Here is a 24,022-nt window from a genome sequence, read left to right as displayed (position 1 = left end):
CTCTCTCTCTCAAATAAATGAACATTAAAAAAATTTTTTAAATGTTTAAAAAGACTGGAAACAATTATAATTTTTAATAGTTTGATTAATTAATTAATTTTTAATGTTTATTTTTGAGAGAGAAAGAGCGTGAGTGGGGGAGGGGCAGAGAGAGAGGGAGACACAGAATCCGAAGCAGCTCCAGGCTCTGAGCTGTCAGCACGGAACCGGACACGTAGCTTGAACCCTCCAACCACGAGTTCATGACCTGAGCTGATGTCAGATGCTCAACAGACTGAGCCCCCCAGGCGCCCCTGGAAGCAATTGCAATTTTCAGTGGGGACGTGACGTACAGTGTTCTTATTTTAAATTGCAGTCCGCCTGTGGAGACCAGATGGGCGTGGGCGGGGAGGCAGGGAGAGCAATTAGCAGTTCCCTGGGCGAGAGACAGAGGCTGCTGGGACCTGGGGGTGGCAGTGGGGGTGGTGACGGCACAGCGAGGCCTGGCTCAGCTGGGGCCACCGTCTAGCCACCATGTCTGGGACGTCACCCTGCTCCCGTCTGTCCCCTGCAGGTCCATGAACCTCATCTACAAGGAGGCAGGGACGTTCGAAGGCATCCCCACCTACCGCTTCGTGGCCCCCAGCACCTTATTTGCCAACGGCTCCGTCTACCCACCCAATGAGGGCTTCTGCCCCTGCCGGGAGTCTGGGATTCAGAACATAAGCACCTGCAGATTCAGTAAGTGCCGCTCCCGTGGGAGGGCCGCGGGAGGGCTGAGGCGTGACGAGGCATCCGTCTGTCCCTGCGCTGCCCACCGTCTGCCTGATCTCTGGCCTCTGTGCTCCTGGTGATCCCATTAATTGGCCAGAGATAAGGAGGGCACAGAAAGATAACCTGGAAAAGAAAACATGCTGTGTTTATTCGTGGCTGTCGAAACGGATTCCCATGGCCTTAGTGGCTTAGAGTGATGAGGAATTCAGTATCTCTAACGGTTCAGAAGTCGGGCCTCCCCAGGCGAGGGGCCGCGGGCCAGCGGGCTGACACCTTCCTTGCTGGACCCTCGAGGGGAGATCTGCGGGCTGCTCTTTCTGAGGTGTCCCCAGTTCCTCGGCTTCTGGCCCCTGCCTCTGTCCTCACCACCAGCCACGCCACGTCTCTCTGACCCCACGTCCACGGTCATCTCTGATCCCACATCTCTCCTGATTAAAGACCCCGGAGACTATCCGCCCCCGGGGTCATCCGAGCCACACGCCCTGTGTTCATTAGAGCTGATTAGGAGCCTTAATTCCACCTGCCTTCGTCCCCCTTTGCCGTGAACTTGACCTGCTCACGGGCTCCGCGGACGGCTTTGGGGAGGGCCTCGCGGAGACGGTCCTTGAGGATTCGGCTTCGTGGGAAGGGCCCTTTGTCCCCTGTTGGGAGGAAAGGAAGCCGGCAGCGGTCCGGGTGACCCGTGAAATCCTGTCCACTGGCGTGTGCGTTTGGGGTGGAGCGCAGGTGCTGGCCGGGTCCTCCGGCGGCGTGCCAGTCCCTAGGACGTCCGCCTCAGTTGCACATTTTGGGCTCTTGGCTGTGACCTCCAGTGCTCTCCTTCGCCCCCACCCAGTGCATCAGCGAGCCCGTCGCCTCTGCTTGTAGACAGAGCAGTGAAGGGAGTCCCCCCCTCCCTCCCGGGTCCCGCTTCCTCGTGGTCCGGACCCCTCCCCATGGCCCCCTTTCCAGTGCTCACCACCTGCTGACTTGTGTACAGGACGGCCAGCACGGAAGGAGAACATTTTTATCGTTGCAGATGGGTCTGTTGGACGCTGCTCCGGAGTGCAGGCCCAGGGACCTTTCTAAAAACGCAGATTGCCAGCCAACCCTTTGTTTCAAATGTCTAACAGCCTCCCTGTGACATATGGGGGAGCCCTGACTCTGGCCTCCGTGCTCTGCAGGATGTGGCCCGTGCCAGCCTCTCTCATATCATTTCTTCCTGTACTTCCCTCACTAACTAGTCTTCAGCCCCATTGCCTTCTTCCTGTTTCTAGACTATATCAAGCGTGGTCCTACCTCAGGCTCTTTGCATCAGCTGTTTCCCCTGCTTTGAGAGTTCTTTCCCTAGGTACCCATGTGGGTCTATGTGGATCATTCCCTCTCTTCCTCTGGGTCTATTCAGATGCCGCCTCCTCCAGGTGGCCCACCCTGATTTCCATGTTAATGTTGCCCCTGCCAGCTGTGCTCAGTCATTTCACCCTTTATTGCATTCATGGTGCCCAGTGCTCCCTGAACTCACCAACTGTGTATTCTGTTTTATTTATTGTCTGCATCCTTCACTAGACTATAAATGTTCTCAGCAGGCCTCTGTCCTCACCTTCTAGAGCGGTGCCCAGTAAGGAGTATTTGAAGGTATGGGTGTGTGGGTGAATCCTGCATTTTGGACATTGCGGCTCTGGGCTGGGACATGCCCGAGGTCACACAGTTGGTAGGACAAGAAATTCTGGGGGCCTGTCGGGCCGAAGCCACATATTCAGCTGGAGGTGGGGATCCGGGAGAGGTGGGTGGCAGCGGGGTTTTGGGGGAAGGACTTGTCTGCAGGTCGGACGACTTTCCCAAGCGCAGGCAGAATGCGGTGCTGGGTGGGTGAGGGGTTTGGAGTGGGGGCTGGAAATGCCCTCTCTGTCATGGCCTTGTGTGACCCCCCCCCCCCCAACCCTCCCCCCGACCCCCTTGCCCTCAGTTGGATTCTTCCTTCGGTGGGGCCCGTGGGCATTGCTGCCTGTGGGGCAGGGGTGCCCGCAGAGCCTTGCTGGGCCGTGTGCTATGTGTGCTGTGCCCAGACCTACATCAACCGGATTAGGCTTAAAAGGGCATTTCCCGGTCTGCGTGGGAGCGGAGCCTCGTATGGGGCCTGGCCCCCGAGCTCGGCTGCCGTCGGAAGCTGCCTTCTGCTCCGCGTGGTATCTCCGTTTCCTTCCGGGCCAGCCTCGCCGCCAGGCAGGCGCTCCGCTCTGGCTCCGGGCTCCCCTGCTCCCGTCTGGGGGTCCCGCACCAACCGGGCCACAGGCCACCTCGTCCTCCTGCCGCTGCCAGGGTTCACTCTGATTGGCCCGCCTTGCACCTGCGGCCAGCCCTGAGCCAATCACTGTGGCCAAGGGCAATGCTGATTGGCCAGGAGGGTCACAGGCCCAGCCCCTGACTCCGCGGGCGGGGCCAGCACTCGCCTAGCAAGCGAGGGGGGGGCTGGTTCCTGAGTTGAGGTGTAGGTCCCTGAAGAAAGAGCGGGTGCCCGGGAGGCACAGTCTACGCGTCCGTCTGCTTCAGGGGCCTGGGGACGAGGTCTGCACGGTCTCCTCTGGCACATCTGCCCCGACGGTTTCAAAAGTGCAAGGGACTTTTAGGGGCGTCTGGGTGGCCCAGTGGGTTGAGTGGCCCACTCGTGACACGGGCTCGTGTCCTGGTCTCACGCTGTGTGGGCTGGAGCCCCGTGTGGGGCTCTGTGCCGACAGTGTGGAGCCTGCTTGGGATTCTCTCTCTTCCTCTGACCCCTCTCCCCCCAAATAAATAAATAAACTTAATTTTTAAAAAGTGCAAGGGAATTAAAATATGTATAAATACAAGTTTTCCTTTTATGTTGAAATAAACACGTGTACAGAGAGGTCCCAAGCAACACGTGCAGTTTGAAATTCCACAAAGTGCAGGCAGTGCCCGGATGATGAGACAGAACCAGAGTGGAGCCACCCCCCGCCTCCGCCCCCTCCCAGGAGCTGGCCAGCAGCACCGCTTTCCCCACAACACATACTCCCTTATTTCTTTCTGCCTTCTTTTTTTTTTTTTTAATGTTTTATTTGTTTTCTTGAGAGAGAGACAGCATGAGCAGAAGAGGGGCAGAGAGAGAGGGAGACACAGAATCCGAAGACAGGCTCCAGGCTCTGAGCTAGCTGTCAGCACAGAGCCTGACGTGGGGCTCGAACCCAGGAACCATGAGATCATGACCTGAGCCGAAATCGGATGCTTAACCGACTGAGCCCCCCAGGCACCCCTCTCTTTCTGGCATCTTTCACCCATTATGGCCTTGGTGAGGTCCCCTCCCTGTTCTGGGTGTTGTAGGCACCGTGTTCATTTGAAGAAGGCCATTGTGGGAACACACCTGCTTCCTCCTCTTTTCTGCCATTCGCGGGCATCCGAGTTCCTGTCGTTTGACCATTGGCCCAGTGCTACCAGGGACGGCCTGGTACGTGTCCCTCGGCGCCCCTCTGTCTGCCTTTCTGTGACCTTTTGTCTGGAGATAAGGACCAGCAGACAGTTCCTTGTATGGCCCCGGGCATTTCTTGGACGCAGAGGACTCCGCTCTTCGGACTTGGTGCTGTGTAAGGTCCTCCGCCGTGCTGGGCTGAGCCTCTTAATCGCAATCTGTGGCGATCCTGGGCAGTTGGGTCTGGCTAGGCGCGCCATAAACCCACAAACCTGCCCGGCAATGCTCGTGCTGTTTGGCAGTGAAATAGAAAGGGGCACATGCCTGTATGCTTGTTGGGAAAAATCAGGCGCTCTTAGCGTCCGAAGCGAGTGACGGCACATTGGTCCCACTCACTTTAGGTTTCCCCAGGCTTGGGCGCGCGGAGGGGGGGCGGCTTGTTTGAGATTCGCCACCTTCAGGGGCCTGATGTGGTGACCGCCCCGCTTACTGAGGGTCCCAGTATTGCTGTCTGTAAGCCCCGGGGCGGGGGGGCTCGTGTGCTCCGGTGGTCTTGTTCACGGCGGAGATGGAGGACGAGAAATGAGGTTTTCCAAATTGTGGACCGTGGTCTCTGGCAGTGCTCAAGGTCGCTTCGAGGGTCCAAGGATGTGGCTTTAAATGACATTGACCGACTTGGGAGAGAGGCCTCCTGTTTTCCTCGCCCTTACTCTCCCTCCAGACCCGCAGCAGAGAGTCAGAGAGCCTTTCCAGCACCCATCTGTCTTTTTAAAAGAGTTTTATTTTTTTAAAGTTTATTTATTTTGAGAGAGAGAGCGAGAGTGCCAGTGGGGGAGGGCAGAGAGAGGGGGAGAGATAGAGACAGAGGATCCCAAGCAGGCTCTTAGCCATCAGCGCTGAGCCCACCGAGGCGCCTGAACTCATGAACCATGAGATCGTGACTTAAGCCAAAATCAAGAGTCAGATGCTTAACCGCCTGAGCCACCCAGGTGCCTCAAAAGATTTTTATTCTTTTTTTTTTAATGTTCATGTATTTTTGAGAGAGAGAGACAGAGTGCAGGCGGGGGACAGGCAGAGAGAGAGGGAGAACACAGAATCTGAGCTGTCAGCACAGAGCCCGATGCGGGGCTCGAACCCACAAGCCCTGAAATCATGACCTGAGCCGAAGTCGGACCCTTAACCAACTGAGCCACCGAAGGCGCCCCAAGATTTTTATTTTTAAGTAATCTCTACACCCATTGTGGGGCTCAAACTTACAACCACGAGATCCAGAGTCACACACTCCACCGACTGAGCCAGCCAGGCGCCTCATCTTTCCTTGTAACAGAAGACAGCAGTTGTCGGGCTGAAAGCCCTGTGCAGACGATAGAATGTGCAGCCTTCCTCATTTCCCTTTCTCGTTGCAGTAAATGTTTGCCAGTTATGGCTGAAATAGAAAGCTCTACTTTAAAAGACAGCTTTTTTTTTTTTTTTTAAAGTAGGCTTCATGCCCAGCGCAGAGCGCAATGCAGGGCTTGAACTCAAAGCCCTGAGATCAAGACCTGAGCTGGGGGCAAAAAAAAAAAACCCCAAAAAAAGACCTGAGCTGAAATCAAGAGTCAGATGCTTAACTTCCTGAGCCACCCAGGTGCCCCTAAAAGAAAGCTGTTTTAATAAAACAATGGCATTTGGGTCAGGGAAGCACATTATGTAATAAATAGTGTGGGGGTTCCAGAAATGGAAGAGGTACTTGGATGAATGAATGAGTGTTAAGGGACGTGAAGACCATGAAGGTAAAAGGACTCTGGGAAAAATGAATCAGTCATCACTAACCCCCAGCTTTTATTTCAAAGCGGTGCCTGGCCTTGTGCAGACGAGTGGAAAGCGTGGAGATGTTTGAGGCTGTCAGACAACCTAGCACAGATGCTGGCCCCCTGGCCGGTGGTGGATGCGCTGTTGGTTTTAGGGAAGGAGACCTTGTGTGTTTGGGGGTGTTTTTTGTGTTTTTTGTTGTTTTGTTTTTTTTGGTATTAAGGTGAAGTTTACATAATACAAAACTGACCATTTTAGGATTTTTGGGTTTAAAAAAAGCATTTATTTATTTTTGAGAGAGAGTGTGTGTGCAGGGGAAGGGGAGAGAGAGCGAAGGAGGGAGAGAATCCCAAGCAGGCTCCACCCTGTCAGCACAGAGCCCGATTTGGGTCTTGAACTCACAAACCATGAGATTGCGACCAGAGCCAAAATGAAGAGTCAGACACTTATGGACACAGCCACCCAGGAGCCCCTAAAACTAACCGTTTAAAAATGGTTAAAATGGCTAAAAACAATGCAGGGTGCCTGGGTGGCTCAGTCGGTTGAGCGTCCGGCTTTGGCTCAGGTCATGATCTTGCAGTTCGTGGGTTCGACCCCTGCATTGGGCTCTGTGCTGACAGCTCAGAGCTCAGAGCCTGGAGCCTGCTTCAGATTCTGTGTCTTTCTCGGACCCTCCCCTACTCATGCTGTCTCTCTCTCAAAAATAAATAAAACATTAAAAAAATTTTTTTAAATGTACAGTGTAGGGGCACCTGGGTGGCTCAGTTGGTTGAGTGTCCAACTTCGGCTCAGGTCATGATCTCACAGTTCACGAATTCAAGCCCCGCATCGGGTTCTCTGCTGTCAGCTCAGAGCCCGCTTCGGATCATCTGTCTCCCACTCTCTGCCCATGCCCACCCCCCTCTCAGATTAAGAAATATTTGTAAAAAAAAAATAATGTACAGTTCAGTGGCATTTAGTACATTTACAACATAGTGCACCTCCCCAAAGGAGATCCCATACCCATTACCAGTCACTCTGCATTTCCCCTCCCCTGGGCCTTGGCGAGCTCAGTCTGCATTCTGTCTCTAGGATTTGCCCATCCCGGATCCCCCTGGGTTTTCGAGAGAGACTCATTCTTTCCCCTGACGGCTCATTGTCCATCAGGCTCTCTGTACGTCATCCAGAGCGTACAAGAACACACTGGCGTGTGCCATCGATCTGTTGATGGGGAGGTTCAGCCTTATGTTTCTGGGTGTGAATTTCTCACACAGAGGGGCCCGAGTCAGTGTCTGTTCACACTCGCTGGCATCCACCCCGCAGACCTGCTGCTGGGAGAGAAGGAGCGAGGCAGGTGCGTCTTCTTCCTCCCCGTGGACGTTAGGAGGGGCCCACCCCAGCGTCTCTGACGGTTGCCACATTGCCTGCAGAGGACAGCCTGGCTGCTTGGCGTGGTGATCGAGATGCCCTTTCCCCACCCGAGTTCAGATCTGGCCTCGCTTACCTTTCTCTCCTCAACTCCTATAATTTTCCTCCACATACTGCTCCGTGTGCATCGTGCATTTCCCCACCTCCCCGCCTCTGCTTCTGCCAATCCTTTCCCGTGAAATGCCGCTCCCTGGCCTTCCCTGCCTGGCGTGTTTTAACCCTCCTCCCTTCCTCACCCGCATTGCATCAGCAGCTCCTCCGCTACAATCTGTGGGCCACGGAGCTTGTCTCTTCCCAGTGCCTGGCATCTCCTGGGTGCTTGGTAGACGTTTACAGGCTGGACCAAGGGATGCTGTCTGTCTAGTTATTGTCGTTTGCATTATGTCATCATCCGTGTGCTCTGCAGGCAGTGGCTGTCATCCCCCGAGCCCGGCACGAGGCAAACCGTGGACGTGCTGACGCCCTCCCTTGCCTGATGCGCCCCCTCTGCCCCTCTGCCTTCTAGACGCACCCTTGTTTCTCTCCCACCCTCACTTCTACAACGCCGACCCGACGCTGGCAGAAGCGGTGCTTGGCCTCCACCCCAACCCAGAGGAACATTCCTTATTCCTGGACATCCACCCGGTGAGCCCCTGCCTGTCAGCCTGTGGGGGGCAGGGTGGGAGGTTTCACGTTGGTGCCAGCGTGGCCCCCTTTCCGACCCCCAGGCACTGAGCTATTCCAGCCGTGGGGTGGGGGCGGGGGCGGGGGCGCTGGGAAGCCTGATAGCTTCTGGAACATCAAGCTGTCAGAGGTCCCTACTTTGCCCTGACTCCATAGTTCAAGGGATTCATAATCTCTTTGCGAGGGAATTGTCTTTCTAAGAGGTCCATAAGACAGTAAATTAATTGGAATTATCAGCATGCCGATTAGCCCGAAGAGCCCTCTGGCTGTGCCAGCATGTCATAAAGATCCCTGACGAGAGCCTACGATATCTCGCAGAGAGGTTGGGTTCTGGGGAATTTGTCCTCTGTGACATTGTCTGCCAGTGGGAACCAAGAGAAGAGGGTGACAGGCCCACACAGGTGGCCCTTCTGTGGCCTGTCTGTATCTGATTGCCTTGGCTCCTAATCTGTCTGTCACTGCAAAATGCGCCCATTGGGACCTGGTGGCCTTCACTGTGGATTACAAATCCTGTGGGTTTCTGTTTCCTGCACGGACACCCGTGGTCTTCCCCACCCGCCTCTTCCACACCTCTTCTGCCCGACACTGCCCCGCGTCACCTCTCAGTGTGCTGCGCGGATATTCTGGGCCCCTGACTCAACCCACCAGCCCCTGGCACTCCATCTTCTCCCTCTTTCTCTCTTTCTCGTTTCACTAAGAACCCAGGCAAGTTACGTCATCTGTGAGCGCACGCCCTTCCCATCCAGCAAATAGTGCTTGCACGCTCGTTGTGATCCAGATCCAGCCAGACTCTTTCACCCACAGCCGCGCAGTGAATCTGCACAGTTATCTGGGCGGTGAGCGTTGGCACCCCCATCCTACAGATGGGGAAAGTGTGGCCCGGAGAGGTCAAGTGATACAACGAATCAATGGGATCGTTGGCTCCACGGAGGAAAGATCCATTCTGTCCCGTTCACTGCTTGGCTCCTGGTCGTCAGCGTAGAGGTGCTGGTGTCTCTGCAGGTAGAGGTTTGAGAAATGAGAGTCGGGACGCGGCAAAGCTGAATTCAGACACCGGCCTTGATGCCCCCACCTCGGGCCCTGTGCCCGTCTGGTTAATCTTAATGAGGTTGTCTTAATTATTTACTTGGTAGCTCAAATTAATATATTATGTGTTCCATTGAAGCTCATTCTTTCTTGTTAGAAATGTTAAGGCTTTGCTTTTTTTTTTTTTTTTCTTTCTTCATTTACTTTACTGCCTCTCTCCTGGCTCCTGGGGAATCTGCCAAGAGCATGATCTCTGTCCTCACTGGTGACTTTCATTTGTGTGCACGCATTTCCCCTTTCTGCCCATGTTGGACACGGGCTGAGGTCGGGAGGCCAGGCAGCTGCCGGCCCGGGTTCGCAGCTGCCGCATTCGCTGGTTTCTGCTTCTTTGGTTTTGAGTCAGCTGGTGGCACTGGGGGAAAGGAAGCGGCCTTCGGTTTTTTGAAGTTTGTTTGCTTGTTTGCTTTTTTTTAGAGAGAGAGAGTGCGTGTGCATGTGTGTTAGTGGGGGGGAGGGTAGGGGCAGAGGGAGAGAGAGAGAGAGAGAGAGAGAGAGAGAATCCTAAGCAGCTCCATGCTCAGTGCAGAACCCACACGGGGCTCGATGCCACAACCCTGGGATCTCGGCCTGAGCGGAAATCACGAGTTGGATGCTCAGTCAACCGAGCCACCCAGCGCCCCCTCCTTTCCTTTTTTGGTTTTTGATTTGGGCACTTCTGGGGAGGAAGAGCCTGGGCCCAGGTTGCTCTCTGTGAAGTGTTAGCCCCAAAATAGAATATGCGTTGGCATTGCTCCCGAGGCGGCTGGTTTTCCACCCCTGAAGCCAGGAAGGGTGTTGTAGTAGGCGTGTGCTCATGGGGACATGCTTCTGGTTTTTTTTTTTTTTTTAACGTTTATTTATTTTTGAAAGACCGAGAGAGACAGCACGAGCAGGGGAGGGTCAGAGAGAGAGGGAGACACAGAATCCGAAGCAGGCTCCAGGCTCCGAGCTGTCAGCACAGAGCCCGACGCGGGGCTCAAACTCATGAACCGCGAGATCGTGACCTGAGCCGAAGCCGGACGCTTCACTGACTGAGCCACCCAGGCGCCCTGCCACGCTTCTGTTCTGTGCAGTGCCGGGCATGGCGGGGGGTTTGCCCCCTGAGAAGTGGCCCCACCACACTGGAGAAGCAGGCCAAGGAGGGAAGGAAACAAATTTCCTGGGGAAGGAAGTGGCCTGGGTGGGGACCCCAGAATGTAGTCTGTTCTAGAAGGCGGAGGGGGATGGCAGGTTATGGTGGGGTCTCCAAGACCACCCCTGAGTTCGAGGACTGGCTGGTGACTTGCAGAGAAGTGCCACGGGGCGCCATCTCCCCGGGGGCCACGCGGGACACATAATCCTCCCCCGGCAGAGTCGGGTCGTCCCCCAGGGAAGCCGGTAGAGACGGCGCCCTGCGTGTTTCCCGGGGACGGTTCCCACCGACACCCTCTGCCTGGCACCCTCCGAACTTCCAGACTCCTCGCAGGAAAGCTGATGGTCGGCATAAATCACGATGTTTGTGCAAACAGTCCAGGCACAGTGAGCCCCACTTATCAGTTCAGGAGTGCGGGGGGGCTCCCGAAATCCAGGCTCCCAGACTCCAGCCACCGGCCGGCCTGGCCAGCAGGCCTCTCTGCGGGGACAGCCTCGGGCCTGCTGCGTCGTCACCTTTCCACACTCAGGTGGACTCGCCCCCACCCTGCCGGTTCCCGGGTTCAAGCTCGCCCCGGTCCCGGAGCACGGCCACGCCTCTGGCCTCCTGACCTCAAACCCCTGTTCTTTCCTGCTCCGGAGCCACCTCCCTGGCCCTGCTCATACGTGCGCGCTGCGGTTTCCTCACTGCTTTGAACAATTATCTCTTGAAAGAAAGGGGCGGGGTGCCTGGGCGGCTCAGTCGGTTAAGCGTCTGACTTCAGCTCAGGTCATGATCTCACGGTTCGTGGGTTTGAGCCCCGCGCCCGGCTCTGTGCTGACAGCTCAGAGCCTGGAGCCTGGTTTGGAATTTGTGTCTCCCTCTCTGACCCTCCCCCACTCATGCTCTGTCTCACTCTATCTCTCAAAAAATAAGTAAATGTAAAAAGAAAGAAAGGAGAAGGTAGGTTTCTGCACAAAGGAAGTTTCCTGTCACTACCTCACGTGGAAATTAAAAATTTCTTGGAAAAAAGAAGGCAGCCATGAAAATGAACACACGGGAGAAAGATCATTTAGTTTGAGACAGTCAGAGGGAAAGCTGTGTGACTCGCGAGGAAAGTGACTGTCCTCACGTGCGAGTCTGTTTCGTTTGGTCCCGAGGACAGGCCGGCGGGGGGGGGGGGGGGGGGGGGGGGGGGGGGGGGGGGGGGGGGGGGGGGGGGGGGGGCAATGAGTGAGAAATGTCATTCTGCACGTGGAGAGCGACGTGGGCAGAAGAGCCGTCGGGGACGCGGGTGTCGTCCTGGAAGGGCTCGGAGCCAGCGGGAGGCCCCATGACCAGGTGGCTCGCCCGGCCGCCCGCCCTGTGGAGCGGGACCAGGGACCAGGGCCCGGCGTTTGGAGGCGTCCCCGGGGCCCCCCGACGACCCGGCCCCTCCCTGTGCCGTTTCTGCAGGTCACCGGGATTCCCATGAACTGCTCCGTGAAGCTGCAGCTGAGCCTCTACATCAAGGCCGTCAAAGGCATCGGGTGAGTGGGCCCGGGCGCTGGGGCCGCGGGGCTCCGGGGACTTGCCCAGGGCCCGGCACGTGGGGCGGGGACAGTCTTCCCGGACGTGCGGGCTGGCCCCCCCGGAACGCCCCGGAGTCACTAGACTCTTCCGTCCCAGCTGTTTCCCACTCCGCAAAAAACTGAAAAAAAGAATTAAATCCTGGCAACAAGTCTTTGAAAACGGAAACTCAGCAAACGGCATTTTGAAGTGTGACTCTTTGCTTTATGGGAGGAATGATTTAAGCCCTGATTTTCTTTTCTTTTTTTTTTTTAGTAAATTTTTTTACATTTATTTATTTACTTAAAACCTTTTTAAACATGTATTTATTTTTGAGAGACAGAGAGAGACAGATCATGAGCAGGGGAGGGAGAGAGACAGGGAGACACAGAACCAGAAGCAGCTCCAGGCTCTGAGCTGTCAGCACAGAGCCCGATGCGGGGCTCGAACCCACGAACGTGAGATCACGACCTGAGCGGAAGTTGGACTTAACCGACGGAGCCGCCCAGGGGCCCCTCCCAATTTTCTTTTAGTTTAGTGTTGTTTTTGTTTTGAAGCACGGCCTTATCGAGATATAATTCACATACCGTGAAACTCGCCCGTGGCAAAGGTACAACTCGGTGTCTGGTGGCGTCCCGTGGAGTTGTGTAGTGCCGTCCCACGCAGGTTAGACCCTCTCCGTCCCCTCCGAAGGGACCCGTATCCATTAGCGGTCGCCTCCTCCTCCCCCAGCCCCTGGCAAGCCCTGATCTGCTTGCTGTCTCTGGGCCGGACTCTTCCTAGAAACAGAGCCGGCGACCGCGTGGCCGTTCGTGTCTGGCTTCTCTCACTCGGCGTCATGCTGTCACGGCTCGTCCTGCAGCAGGTGTCCGGGCGTCCATTTTACGGCCGAATCCTGTCCCGTTGAACGCACAGGGCATATTTTATTTGTCGATGGACATTCGGGTCTTTCTCGTCTTTAGCCGTCATGAGTAATGCCACTGTGAACCCGCACGTATATTTCTGTGTGGACGGATGCCTGTGACTCTGTTGGGTAGAGGCCTCGGGCAGACCCTGAGCTGGGCCATGCGGGACCTGCACAGTCAGCGCTGGAGGCGCCGCCTGCCTGTTTTGCCCCCTTGACCACAGGCGGTGTGGGCACAGTCCGGCCCCCACGTCCTCGCCAGCTCTGGGTAGAACGTGGTCCTGGGATGGGGTCATTATGGTAGGGTCTGGCTTCTGTGTTTTGTTTTGTTTTTAAGCATATTTGGAATAGTTTCATAAAAAAAAAAGATTCCGCTACAAAGATTCCTGGGCTGCAAGAATGTGAGCATCTTTTCAGCTTTTGTAAAATGCCTTTCAGCTGGAAAGGACGCGTTCCTCTCTTTCACTCCCGCCCTGGCTCTTTATTTGTGCCTTTTGAGGCCGTCGGAGGGTTTTTGAGGTGGTGAAATGGCACAGGGGTTCACCTGACCTCGGGCTCGGGCCCGCATCACTTCGTGGGGCCCAGCAGGTGACTAGGAAAGGCTGAGCGGGAGGACCAGCCCCTCCCCAGCACCAGGGAGCCTGTGTTCGCTGGGGCCCCGTCGGAGGCATTTTCAAATGCATTTTTGAAAATCTGGATTTCGGGGAGCCTGGGTGGCTCCGTCAGTTAAGTGTCTGACCTCAGCTCAGGTCATGATCTCACATCTGTGGGTTCAAGCCCCGCGTCGGGCTCTGTGCTGATAGCTCAGAGCCTGGAGCTGCTTCAGATTCTGTCTCCCTCTCTCTCTGACCCTTCCCTGCTCACCTCTGTCTCTCTCACTCTCTCTCTCAAAAATAAAGATTAAAAACATAAAAAAACCCCAAATCTGGATTTTAACATGAGCTCTCTTAATTTTCACCTGTTGGAAGTGAATTTGAATTCTTGACAAACGCTGTTCAAGCCAACAGCACGCCCAGGCCTCTGGACTCTGTGCCGGTGACCCCTGGGCCTCTACCCTGACCTCTCTGGGCTCTGTATGCTGGTCTTTCCCGAACAGGGTGACACAGCTGTGTGACCTCCCCTTTGGGCCGGAGCAGTGGCCTCGAGGGGGCCGGTCTTACGGAGGTGCTTCCCGCCACCCCCGAGAGCCAGTGGCAGCGGGTGTGGGAACAAGCCAGAGGCGCAACTGCCCACAGCACCCGGCTGCCCGACCGGAGAGCGGGGCTTGTCTGGGGACTCGTGCGCTCCGTGCTCCCCAGATCGAGACAGCAGAGTTCCGTGCCCTTTGTACTGAATTTACTCCAGTTCTTACAAGCTCAGGCAGTAAGGGGCCAGCGAGGACTCTCGTATTTCTGTAGTGCCCTGCACTGACCTGCCCGGTACCCCACTTCGCGCGTGCCCGAGGGAGAGTTCTGAGAGTGGTGATTGAGGGATTTGGGCCATGTGTGCCGACCCTGCTCCTGTCCCCCCAGTGGGTCCCATTTCCCTTCTGTCCGGCTATGCCTTCTTGAAGCAGACCCCAAAACGGTGAGGCTATAGACTACATTCAGCCATTTGTTTGCTAGTAATGAACCTGGAGCCGTTTCTATAGGGTGGGTGTTCTTCTGAGCCCTTTTCCGGTGACTACATTTGGTGCCAGTGTAGTCCCCAGTTTACAGAGGAGATACGGAGAGGGTAGGTCGCATGCCCAAGGTCACACAGTCAGCTAGTTAGTGTTGTGTCGGGGGTCTCCAAGACCACTGTCAGGTTCGATGATTCAGTGGGAACACTTGCAGGACCCAGCATGGCAGAAGGATTCAAGCGAAATCAGCAAAGCAAAAGGTGCATGGTGGGGGGAATCTGGGCAGAAGCTTCCAGAACCCTCTCCTAGGAGAGTCACAGAGGATGCCCTTAATTCCTCCAGCATTGTGTTGTGACAACACGTGTGAAGTGTTTTCTACCAGGGAAGCCCGTTAGAGACTCAGTGCCCAGGGTGTTTACTGGGGCCTGGTCACGTGGGCCCCCTCTGGCATGAGCCCAGACTCCGGACTCTGCAGAGGAAAGCAGGCGGTGAGCGAAAGCCCTCTTCTTGGTTAGCTAGGTGCACCGGCATCCTGAGTACACGTGGGCTTTTGTTTCTAAGAGGAACAAGTGGACGTCAGCCAGGTCATGGGCAGCCCCCCCCAACCACGTAGGAGACGTGAGTTTTTAATGCAAAAAGATACTAGCAGAGTGCCAAGTTGTTCCTTGCCAGGAAATACCCGTTCTGCAAGCCTGCAGCAATCCAGTCCTTGCAAAACCAAATCCCTCCTGGCCCTGGAGCCTACGATCTCACGTCCAAAGCTGCCTGATAAAACACGCCGACAAAACTCACTTTGTTTTTGGTCTGATTTCCAGGCAAACAGGGAAGATCGAGCCGGTGGTCCTGCCGTTGATGTGGTTCGAGGAGGTGAGAGGCTGCCTCATGTGGGCGGCATGGGCACCACGGGCTGGCCTGGGGCCTCAGGGAGGGGCCGGCGTGGGCTTTGCAGGCCGGGGAGGCAGGGGTGGGGGCTGTTGTGGAGGAGGCCTCCATCTCGAATGGGGGGACGTGAAACCATCTATCAGAAGCCTCCTAAGGTCCAAGCGCTTTATATCACTTATCCCACGGAGTTGAAAGGATCCCTTAAGATGAGGAAGAAAGGGGCTGCTTGGAGTTGGGCGGCTCTGGCCCCGGGTGTAACTTTGTAAATGCACTTGACCACTTCTCCTGAGAGGAGGGAAGTTGCTTTTCAGGGTGTCAGCTTTTCTTTTTATTTTTTTAAATGTTTATTTATTTTTGAGAGAGAGGGAGAGAGAAGCAGAACGTGAGTGGGGAGGGGTGGAGAGAGAGGGAGACACAGACTCCGAAGCAGGCTCCAGGCTCTGGGCTGTCAGTGCAGAGCCCAACGTGGGGCTCGAACCCACGAACCGTGAGATCATGACGGAGCCACCCAGGCACCTCCAGCGTGTCAGGTTTTCACTTGAACTTGCTCTTCTCCCAGCTTTTCTGGATTCCTTCTGGCCAACTTGTTTTAGGTCAGGGAGCTCACCTCACAGGCTGGGCACGTTGTGGGAGGCGGGGCTCTGCCCCGTGGCCCCACCCCCTGGAGAGCCTCAGAACCCCTCCCATTCAGGGACTTAGGACCCAGAATTAGGGCATACTCTGGTAGGTGTCCATGGGCCAGGCAGGAAGCGGTAGCGTCCTACGCCCACGTCCCATTGGCCAGAACATGATCACGTGGGCCTGTCCTGCTGCAAGGGAGTGTGGGAAATGTAGTCCCTCGTGTGGCCCTGAGGAAAAGGAGGCCCCCACAGGCTCCATCACAAGCTGGGGAAGGGGTAGTCCCAAGACGGGCAAGGGTGGGGGACCTGGACGCGAGTGGGGCGACATCTGCGTCCCGGGCCTGCCGAGTGCGGCCCCAGCCTGTTAGCCTGTCGTTCTGCATCCCCAGAGCGGGGCGATGGAGGGTCAGCCCCTGCAGACCTTCTACACGCAGCTGGTGTTGGTGCCCAACGTGCTGCACTACGCCCAGTACGTCCTCCTCGGGCTGGGCTGCTTCCTGCTGCTCATCCCCATCCTCCACCAGATCCGGAGCCAGGTAGGTGGTGGCTAGGGCGCGGCCGGGCCCAGCGGCCCACTGCCCGCCTGGTGGGGGTAAGTGGGCCTCGGTGGGGTTTCCCTGGCTGCCCCTCCAGGGGTTCCCGCGGACACCCCGGCTTGGAGCCCACCTTGGGCAGCGGTCCCCCGTCTCTACCTGGGACAGGCGAGCTTACCCTGTGTCCTTGCCTCTCTTGCATCCTGCATTTTGCCACTTTTTTCCTGCCTGTCCCGGGAGGCCTGGGGACTCTCCCTTGGAGGGGCTTTGGGCCATGACACCTGGTACTGGAGTGGTGTGGTCATCAAATTAGCACCTGCTGGTGCCAGGCTCTGTCAGGAGCAGGGCTTTGGCCGAGAACGAGACAGACACGGTCCCTGCTCTGGGGGAACGTGGCGTCCCTGTTGAGACAGAAGGAAACGAAGTAAACAGAAAGAATGATTTCGCGCTGATAAAGATGATGGGAAATATGGCAGGTTAGTGGCGTCCAGGGGACCTACGGGCGCCAGACACGGGATTTTAAATCTAAGGGTTTTAATCGCCACGTTACATAAAAAGAAATCGATTTTAACCCTGTATTTCGTTTAACCTGGATAGGGCCAAAATATGACCATATCAACATGTAGTCAGTATAAAAAAATACAAACAGAACTGTATTTTACACTATTATTTCATGTTAGTACGTCTTTCAAACACAGCGGGTCTTGAATCAGACTCACCCCATTTATTTCTTTTTAAATATTTATTTATTTTGAGAGAAAGAGAGAGAGAGCAGGGGAGGGTAGAGAGAGGGAGAGAGAGAGAGATTCCCAAGTAGGCTCTGTGCCCAGCGCACGGAGCCCGATGTAGGGCTCGATCTCATGACCACGAGATCGTGACTTGAGCGATATCAGAAGTGGGACACTTAACAGGCTGCGCCCCCCAGCGCCCCTAGACTCACCCCATTTTACAGACCTGACCGCCACACGTGGCTCTGGCCCAGACCGCGTAGTATGTATTCCAGCGGGCTGGGACAGCTGCAGACAGCGTCAGGCAAGGCTCCTCGGAAGAGGCGGAGTTTAGGCTGAGGTGTGAATGCCAACGAGGCACTCAGCACAGAGCCACGGAAGGACTGCCCCAAGCACAGGAATGGCCAGTGCAAAGGCCCTGAGGCGGGGATGGGCAAGGCGCGTGGGAGGGCCCTTGGGCACCCCGCCTCCCAGGGCCTGCTTTCTTGCTTCAGCTTCGGGGCCCACAGCTCTTTTGCGTTCTCCTTCTTTTTGGGGGTGGCTTCACACTCGCTTGCTGCTGGGGCAATGATAAGCCTTCTTAACTTTGCTTTCAGATCCTTAACCCGACTTGCCTTTTAAATTCCCCACCCTTGAGGGGGAGAAAGGTTGGCCCTGGTGCCAGGGTGCCGAGGCCCTAGAGCTGTTCATGCCAGCGCCCTGGCGTTTGAGCCCCTGGTGACTGATGGGCGGAAGCAGCTGGTTGGGGGCCCCGGGGACACCGGGCTGAGCGGACCTGGCGCTCCAGGGAGCGCAAGGCAACTCCCTATAGTTTTGTGACTGATCCATGCTGGGCGGGCGGACCAGAAGCCAAGGCTCCCAGGCTGTGGAGCCCTCCTTGGTTGTTTCTAGCAGTGGAGACCACAAGCGGGGGACCCAGTGGACTGGCTGGTGAGGGGCCAGGCCAGGAGGAGCCTCTGCCTTCTGTCCCCTCTGTCTCCCAAGTGTCCATCAGAAGTGGGAGGGGGAGGAGAGTGAGGACGCATGCGTGGAGTCCCTCCAGGCCTCCGGTGCAGCAAGGACGTCTGTTGTCCCTGAGGACGCACTCTCTGTGGGTGTCACTGGAGGCCAATCATGGAAATTTATTCTGTTATGTATTTTTGGGGGCGGTGGGGACTTGGCAGGGGTTAGGCCTTTTTTTGTTTTAAATTTGTAATGTTTATTTATTTTTGAGAGAGAGAGAGAGAGAGAGGCAGAGAGTGAGCGGGACAAGGTGAGAGAGAGAGGGAGACACAGAATCCAAAGCAGGCTCCAAGCTCCGAGCCTTGAGCTCAGAGCCCACCGTGGGGCTCGAACTCACGGACCGTGAGATCATGGCCTGAGCCGAAGCCGGACGCTCAATCGACTGAGCCCCCCTGGCGGCCCTAGGCCTTACATATTTTTATGTTATTTGTCCTGATTTTGGAAAATCATCATCATCACGTGCAGGTGAGCCAGCATGTTTTAATTGTGGAGAAACTTTCCTTCTTCAGTTGTTCTTTTCAAGGTGCAACACTTTTAACAGAAAATTCTGTTTCTGGTGCATTTAAAACGTCACCTGCTCAGCCCGCTCATTCTTGGCCGGTGCGCCCTGCCCACGGTGGCGCTGCTCCCCACCTGGGCTCTGGTCCGAAGCCCGCATGTTTGGGCAGGTGGCCCCTTTCCTGCGTCGCTTGTCTGTGCCACCGGGCGTGTTTCCTGAAGGGACCCGCACTTCTGTCTCGGTGAAGGGCGCCCCCCCCCCCCCCAGCCTCTCTGGGCATTAACGGCTGTTGGACTTACCACCCTGCTCTTTGCTTCTCGACAATTGAAGAATTGTATCAACCTGGCTGCAGCGTCAACTATAAATTAGCTTGGTTATCTTCTAGGAGAAATGCTATTTATTTTGGAGTAGTAGTAAAAAGGGCTCAAAGGATAAGGAGGCCATTCAGGCCTATTCTGAATCCCTGATGACGTCAGCTCCCAAGGGCTCTGTGCTGCAAGAAGCAAGATTGTAGGTGGGTACCAGGTAACGCCCCGCCCCTTCCTCCCTCCCCTCCCCTCCCCTCCCGTAGCAAATAGAGCTCTGGCGCTTGACCCACTCTGGATCTCACCCATTTCTCAGCCTAAACTTCACCTGGACTGTCTGCAGACTATAGATTCATGCTTGGAGATTCTGCTTGTGGGGGACCCCGCCCTCTGACGCGGGGGGGAAATGGAACTTTCTTTGGCCCCAGGCGTGGTGGGGCGCGGAGGGCTGTGGGCTGGCATCTCAATTTCCCAGGTTGTCTTAGAAAAGGAGGGTCCAGGTTCAGGCCACAGCTGCTTTTCAGACCCCTCGTGCAGCGGTCTCCTCTGGACCCCCCTCTGGACCCCCTGGAATAGAGTCCCGGATGGAGCCCAAGAGTCTGTATTTTATGGACGCCCCCCGCCCCCCACCAGCCCTCCACCCTGCAACAAGGCGATTCTGATGTAGATGATCCCACGTTTGAGAAACTTAGGTCTCAGTAGGTCTGGGATGACTGACCAAGTAAAAAAGAATTTAAGCACCAAGTGAGCACCCACTGGGTACCCAGGATTCAGCCTGAGGGTAGGTTTGCCAGCCAGAGCAAACCCCCCCCGACACGCCCCCTGCCCCCACGGGAAACAAGAGGCCACCCGGTGACAGGTGACTGTCAGGGAAAGACCAGTGGATTTCAGGGTAGGCAGTTCCTGGGAGGCGCCTGTCCCAAAATTCACGTTTAACCGGAAGCCCTGATATTACCTGGCAACCTACCCGCGGGAGGAGGAGGCTGGTGCCTCTGGGGGGGTCCCCTGCTCCTCGGGCCCCAGTTCTGTGAGGTCTGAGGCGGCAGGGGAGCCGCGGCCTGCCTGGCCGGCAGAGCTCCGGGCCCTCGAGTTTGGGGTCGGGTGACGGTGAGTCACTCTCCATTGGACCTATGATCGTTGCTGTTTCTTTGGCTTCTCCCAACGGTGCCGCCCCCTTGAGCTCCCGGGGCTGAGTGGGCTCGGGTTTAAATAGCTCTCCCGAGCCACAGGGCGAGGACAAGGCCACGGCCCTGCTCTTTGGGCCAGTTGGCTACGTGTGCCAGGGCCGGGGGCGGAAATAAAAAAGAAAATGCAACGTCGTGGGCGCGGGCTTATTTGTGTTGACAGGTGTGAGGAGGAGGAGGAGGGACAGCTGGGTCCTCCGCCAGGCCCTGCTGGCAGTTTGGGACCAGGAGGCTGGGGCCTGAGCATGTCAGGGCTGAGCTCGGTCAGTGGGGTGTCCTGAGAACAAGGCCCCCTTTCCTTCCGGGGTCCCCAGCACCCCCTGGGGTGCCCTGTCATGTACAGTTTGGCTTTCCCAGTCCCCTGCCCCCTCCTGGCCATCATTCCCTTCTGTAGAAACTTGCGTGGCATTCTTGGGGTGCAGGGATGGGGTCCTCAGGCCCCTTTTAGCACAGATGGGGCTGGTGGTCATGAGCTCAGAGCCGTCTGCCACCCCTTTCCTAATAACACAAGAACAAAACTGGGGTCTCCTCTGTGTTTTGCCCTCGGAATCCAGTTTTCAAGTTATTCGGGAAGTTTCATGTGTCCTCGGGGAGTGCAGTGTCCTGTCATGGCCTGTAGGCCCTGGTTTGGGGGTCAGCCGCCTGGGAGGTGACCAGTGGTCCCGGGATCCCGGCATGGTGGTCCCAGCCTGGCAGAGCCTCAGTCTGGGTCCCCGGAGGAGGCCCCACATCTTGCCTCGTACCTGGGCATGGGGGCGGTCTTGAGGGGTGGCCTGGCCTGGGAGGAAGCAGGAAACGGGGCCTCCGCTGGTCCGGAAGGGTATTTTTTATGTCAGTGAGAAAGGCAGCCACTCTTGTGCAGACCCGGCCGGCTCTAGGGCAAAGGGCTTGGCAGACGGAACCTGACAACCCATTTGCAACCCCTTTGGCCAGGTGCCCTTGTGCAGTGAACATCTTGGACAACGGTACATGGAAGCCCTTCAGGGAAATATTCCTGGCTCTGTCCTACCTTTTCACGGATTTCTCTCCCATTCCGAGTCTTCATTCCTCAGCTAAATGAAAGTGGAAGGAGATGGCAAGAGGAGGGGTCTGGTTCACGGACCAGGACCCCTGTCACAGGCTGGGACTAGATTTCCTTTGTACTTCTGAGCAAGGCTTTCTTAAGTGGTGGCTCTTTGGGCCACGTTGCTGGGGTTCTGGCCACCCCTGGGTGTCCCCTGCTGTCTCTCTATGGTGGTGGGGGGTGGGCAGTGAGGCTGGTCTCGCTCTGGCCTGGCTTACCCACCCTCCCCCCATTCCTGCCCCTGGCCCTGGAAACCTTCGAAATGTCCCAGAGTGAGAGGGGCAGGCGTCCAGGCCTCCCTGTGTCCTGCCCAGACTGGGGGGGACATGGGACGGGGGAGCCCTCGGGGTTCGGGACCAGGCACAGGGAGGCGCGGGCCCTCCTGTTCCAGCCGCAGCTGCCGGCCCGAGGCCGCTCCCTTCTTCATGGCCCCGAGGGGTGATAAGCATCTTATCAGCATTGCTGTCTTTAACAGACGTGTTGAGAAATCTTTGAAAAATTAAGAGTAGACAAATGACAGTATCTGATGTTCTCTCTCACCTGGACTCAACAATATTAACTTTTTAAAAATAGTTCATTTTTTTTTAAGTTTATTTATTTATTTTGAGAGAGAGAGAGCTCAAGCATGAGGAGGGGAGGGGCAGAGAGAGGGAGGGAAGCAGGCTCCACACTGTTAACACAGAACCTGATTGGGGGCTTGAACTCACGACCGTGGGACCATGACCTGAGCCGAAATCAAGAGTCTTGTGCGGGGCGCCTGGGTGGCTCAGGCGGTTGAGAGTCCGGCTTCGGCTCAGGTCATGATCTCCCGGTTAGTGGGTTCGAGCCCCGCGTCGGGCTCTGTGCTGACAGCTTGGACCCTGGAGCCTCCTTCCGATTTGGTGTCTCCTTCTGTCTCTGACCCTCCCCTGCTCGCATTCTCTCTCTCAAAAATAAATTAAAAAACATTAAACGAACAAACAAAAAAAGAATTGGACGCTTAACCGTCGGAGCCCCCCAGGCGCCCGACAACATTAACTGTTAACGTTTTGTCCCGTGTTTTCACCGTTTCCCCCAGAGCCAGCCACGGCCGGAAGTGGGTGTGTGGGCTCTTTCCCTCTAAGTCTATAAATACATCCACGAACAGTAACAATAGAGGATTAACAGAACTCCCCCTCTGCCTAGCGCCCGGGTCACTGCCGCTGGCTTTCTGTTCCTCGAGTTCTGTCTCTGAAGGCGGTCTAGGTTCAATACCATCTTGTGACCGTATTTTAAAGATGCATTTCTTCTGTCGGTGGACACTTAGGTGGTTACCGCCTGTGAGCCCTGGGGTCTGGCCTTGCCCTTCTCACGGTGGTGGGCAAGTCCCTTTGGGCCTCGGTTGTCCCGCCTCTGAAATGGGGCGAGGGCAGGGCAAGACGGCGTTTAGTGAGAGAGGAGAGGCCTTTGTCACTGCCTTCCAGGGGCGTCTGTATGTCACTCCAGCCCTTTCTCATCTCCACCTCCTAGTGGGGGCTGCGGATGGGGACACGGAGGGGGCCACTTCCATGCTGCAAGATGTGGGGGCAGGGCGGTGGGCGGGGCTGGGGATGTGGGCGGCGCCTCCTGGTGGGCTTGGTGACCCAGCTCCCGCCTCCCTCCACAGGGTCCCAGAGACGTCAGGAGCCAGCCCAGCGTGGCCGCTGAGCCCAGCCGGCTCCCCAGCCCCTACACCCCACTTCTTCAGGACTCACTCGGCGGACAGCCCACCGGTCCTAAAGCCCGAGTGCCCCCCCGGTTGCCACATGCGTGTCCACACACAGCACACCCCCGGCACGCATCCACACGCCAGTGCACAGGTGTGTGCGGACACACTCAGGGATGGAGCCAAGGCTGAGGAGACTCGGAGCGTCATCAACAAGGACTGTCTGGAACCTTCTGGAACCTTCTGTCCGAGAGGCCCACAGCGCGCGGGCACTGGGTCCCTTCCCCGAGTGGGCCCGGGCTCCTGACAACTCCTGCCACCTGTCTCTGGTGCCTCCTCCGCCAGCTGCGGGACACCGAGGTCCCTGCTCGGTGATGCGACCACGCAGGACACAATTTCACTACTGTCCCCAGACCCAGCCCAGGAACGCAGACTTCTGTGCCAAAGCCAGTGGGCACAGGGGCTGCCCGGCCATGCCCGTCCCCCCGGGCTGGGCCCAGTCACTGTCACACAGGCCTGGTGGGTGATGAGCGCCGGGTGCCTCCAGGGGCTGCTCCCACCAGCTCCTGCCTCCCCCAAGTCCAAGGCCGGGGCCCCTCCTCCAGCTAAACTGACGTCATCCTGCATCTGAGCCGGCTGCTCCTGTTGGGGGGGGAGGAGGCTCTGCCCCCAGAGGGCTGCCCCCCACCAGGGCCCTCCGCCCCATCGGTCCCCATCCGTCCGGGCGCCTGGCTGCTGGGGTGGGAGACGCCCACGTCCCGCTGGGGCGCCAGCCTCTGCCTCTTTTCTACTTCGAGAGAAATGAGTTTTATCATCTTTTAAAAATAACTCACTATTGAAGTAATAAACCTTTTTTAAAAGCTAAAGTCCGAGTCTGTGGCTGTCTGTTTATGGGGGAGCGAGGGGTGTCCTGGAAAATTCTTTTGTAGTCAATAGCACCTTTCACGTAGCTGTTCTCTAGGGGCTGGGCCGCTGACCTGCTGCCTCTCCCCCTCCCTCCTTCCCTCCCTTCCTTCTCTTCCTTCCTTGCTTACTTTCTCTTTCTCTCTTTCTCTCTCCGTTCTTCTCTCCTTTCTCTTCCTTCCTTTCTCCCATCCTTTCTTCCTTCTTCATTTCTTTCTTGTCTTTCTATAATTATTTGTTTACTTTTGAGAGAGGGGGAGAGAGGGAATCCAAGCAGGCTCTGCACCGTCAGCTCAGAGCCCCGTGTGGGGCTCCACCTCCCCTATCCGTGAGACCAAGACCTGAGCCAAAATCCAGAGTCGAATGCTTAACCCACTGAGCCACCCACGGACCCCGGG

At 56.5% G+C, this 24,022-nt stretch overlaps 1 protein-coding gene across 3 annotated transcripts in view; it reads left to right on the top strand.

Moving 5' to 3' along the window:
• Window positions 1-23,587, top strand: part of SCARB1 (scavenger receptor class B member 1) — a 69,344-nt gene extending 45,757 nt beyond the window's left edge. Inside the window, exons 7-13 of one of the 3 annotated variants that reach the window (XM_029922906.1) lie at window positions 554-720; window positions 7,857-7,975; window positions 11,646-11,719; window positions 15,058-15,109; window positions 16,134-16,280; window positions 18,892-19,020; window positions 22,683-22,770. In XM_029922906.1, the coding sequence (XP_029778766.1) occupies window positions 554-720; window positions 7,857-7,975; window positions 11,646-11,719; window positions 15,058-15,109; window positions 16,134-16,280; window positions 18,892-19,020 (688 nt within the window). In that variant the 3' untranslated portion in view covers window positions 22,683-22,770. Of the gene's footprint in view, window positions 1-553; window positions 721-7,856; window positions 7,976-11,645; window positions 11,720-15,057; window positions 15,110-16,133; window positions 16,281-18,891; window positions 19,021-22,682 lie in introns of all 3 variants that reach the window. The other 2 variants (XM_029922905.1, XM_029922907.1) reach the window with 2 other exon arrangements.
• The last annotated feature ends 435 nt before the right edge of the window (window positions 23,588-24,022 follow it).

Source organism: Suricata suricatta, chromosome 14 (genome assembly GCF_006229205.1).
Source record: "Suricata suricatta isolate VVHF042 chromosome 14, meerkat_22Aug2017_6uvM2_HiC, whole genome shotgun sequence".
Lineage (NCBI taxonomy): Eukaryota > Metazoa > Chordata > Mammalia > Carnivora > Herpestidae > Suricata > Suricata suricatta.
This window is presented reverse-complemented; position numbering and strand designations above follow the sequence as displayed.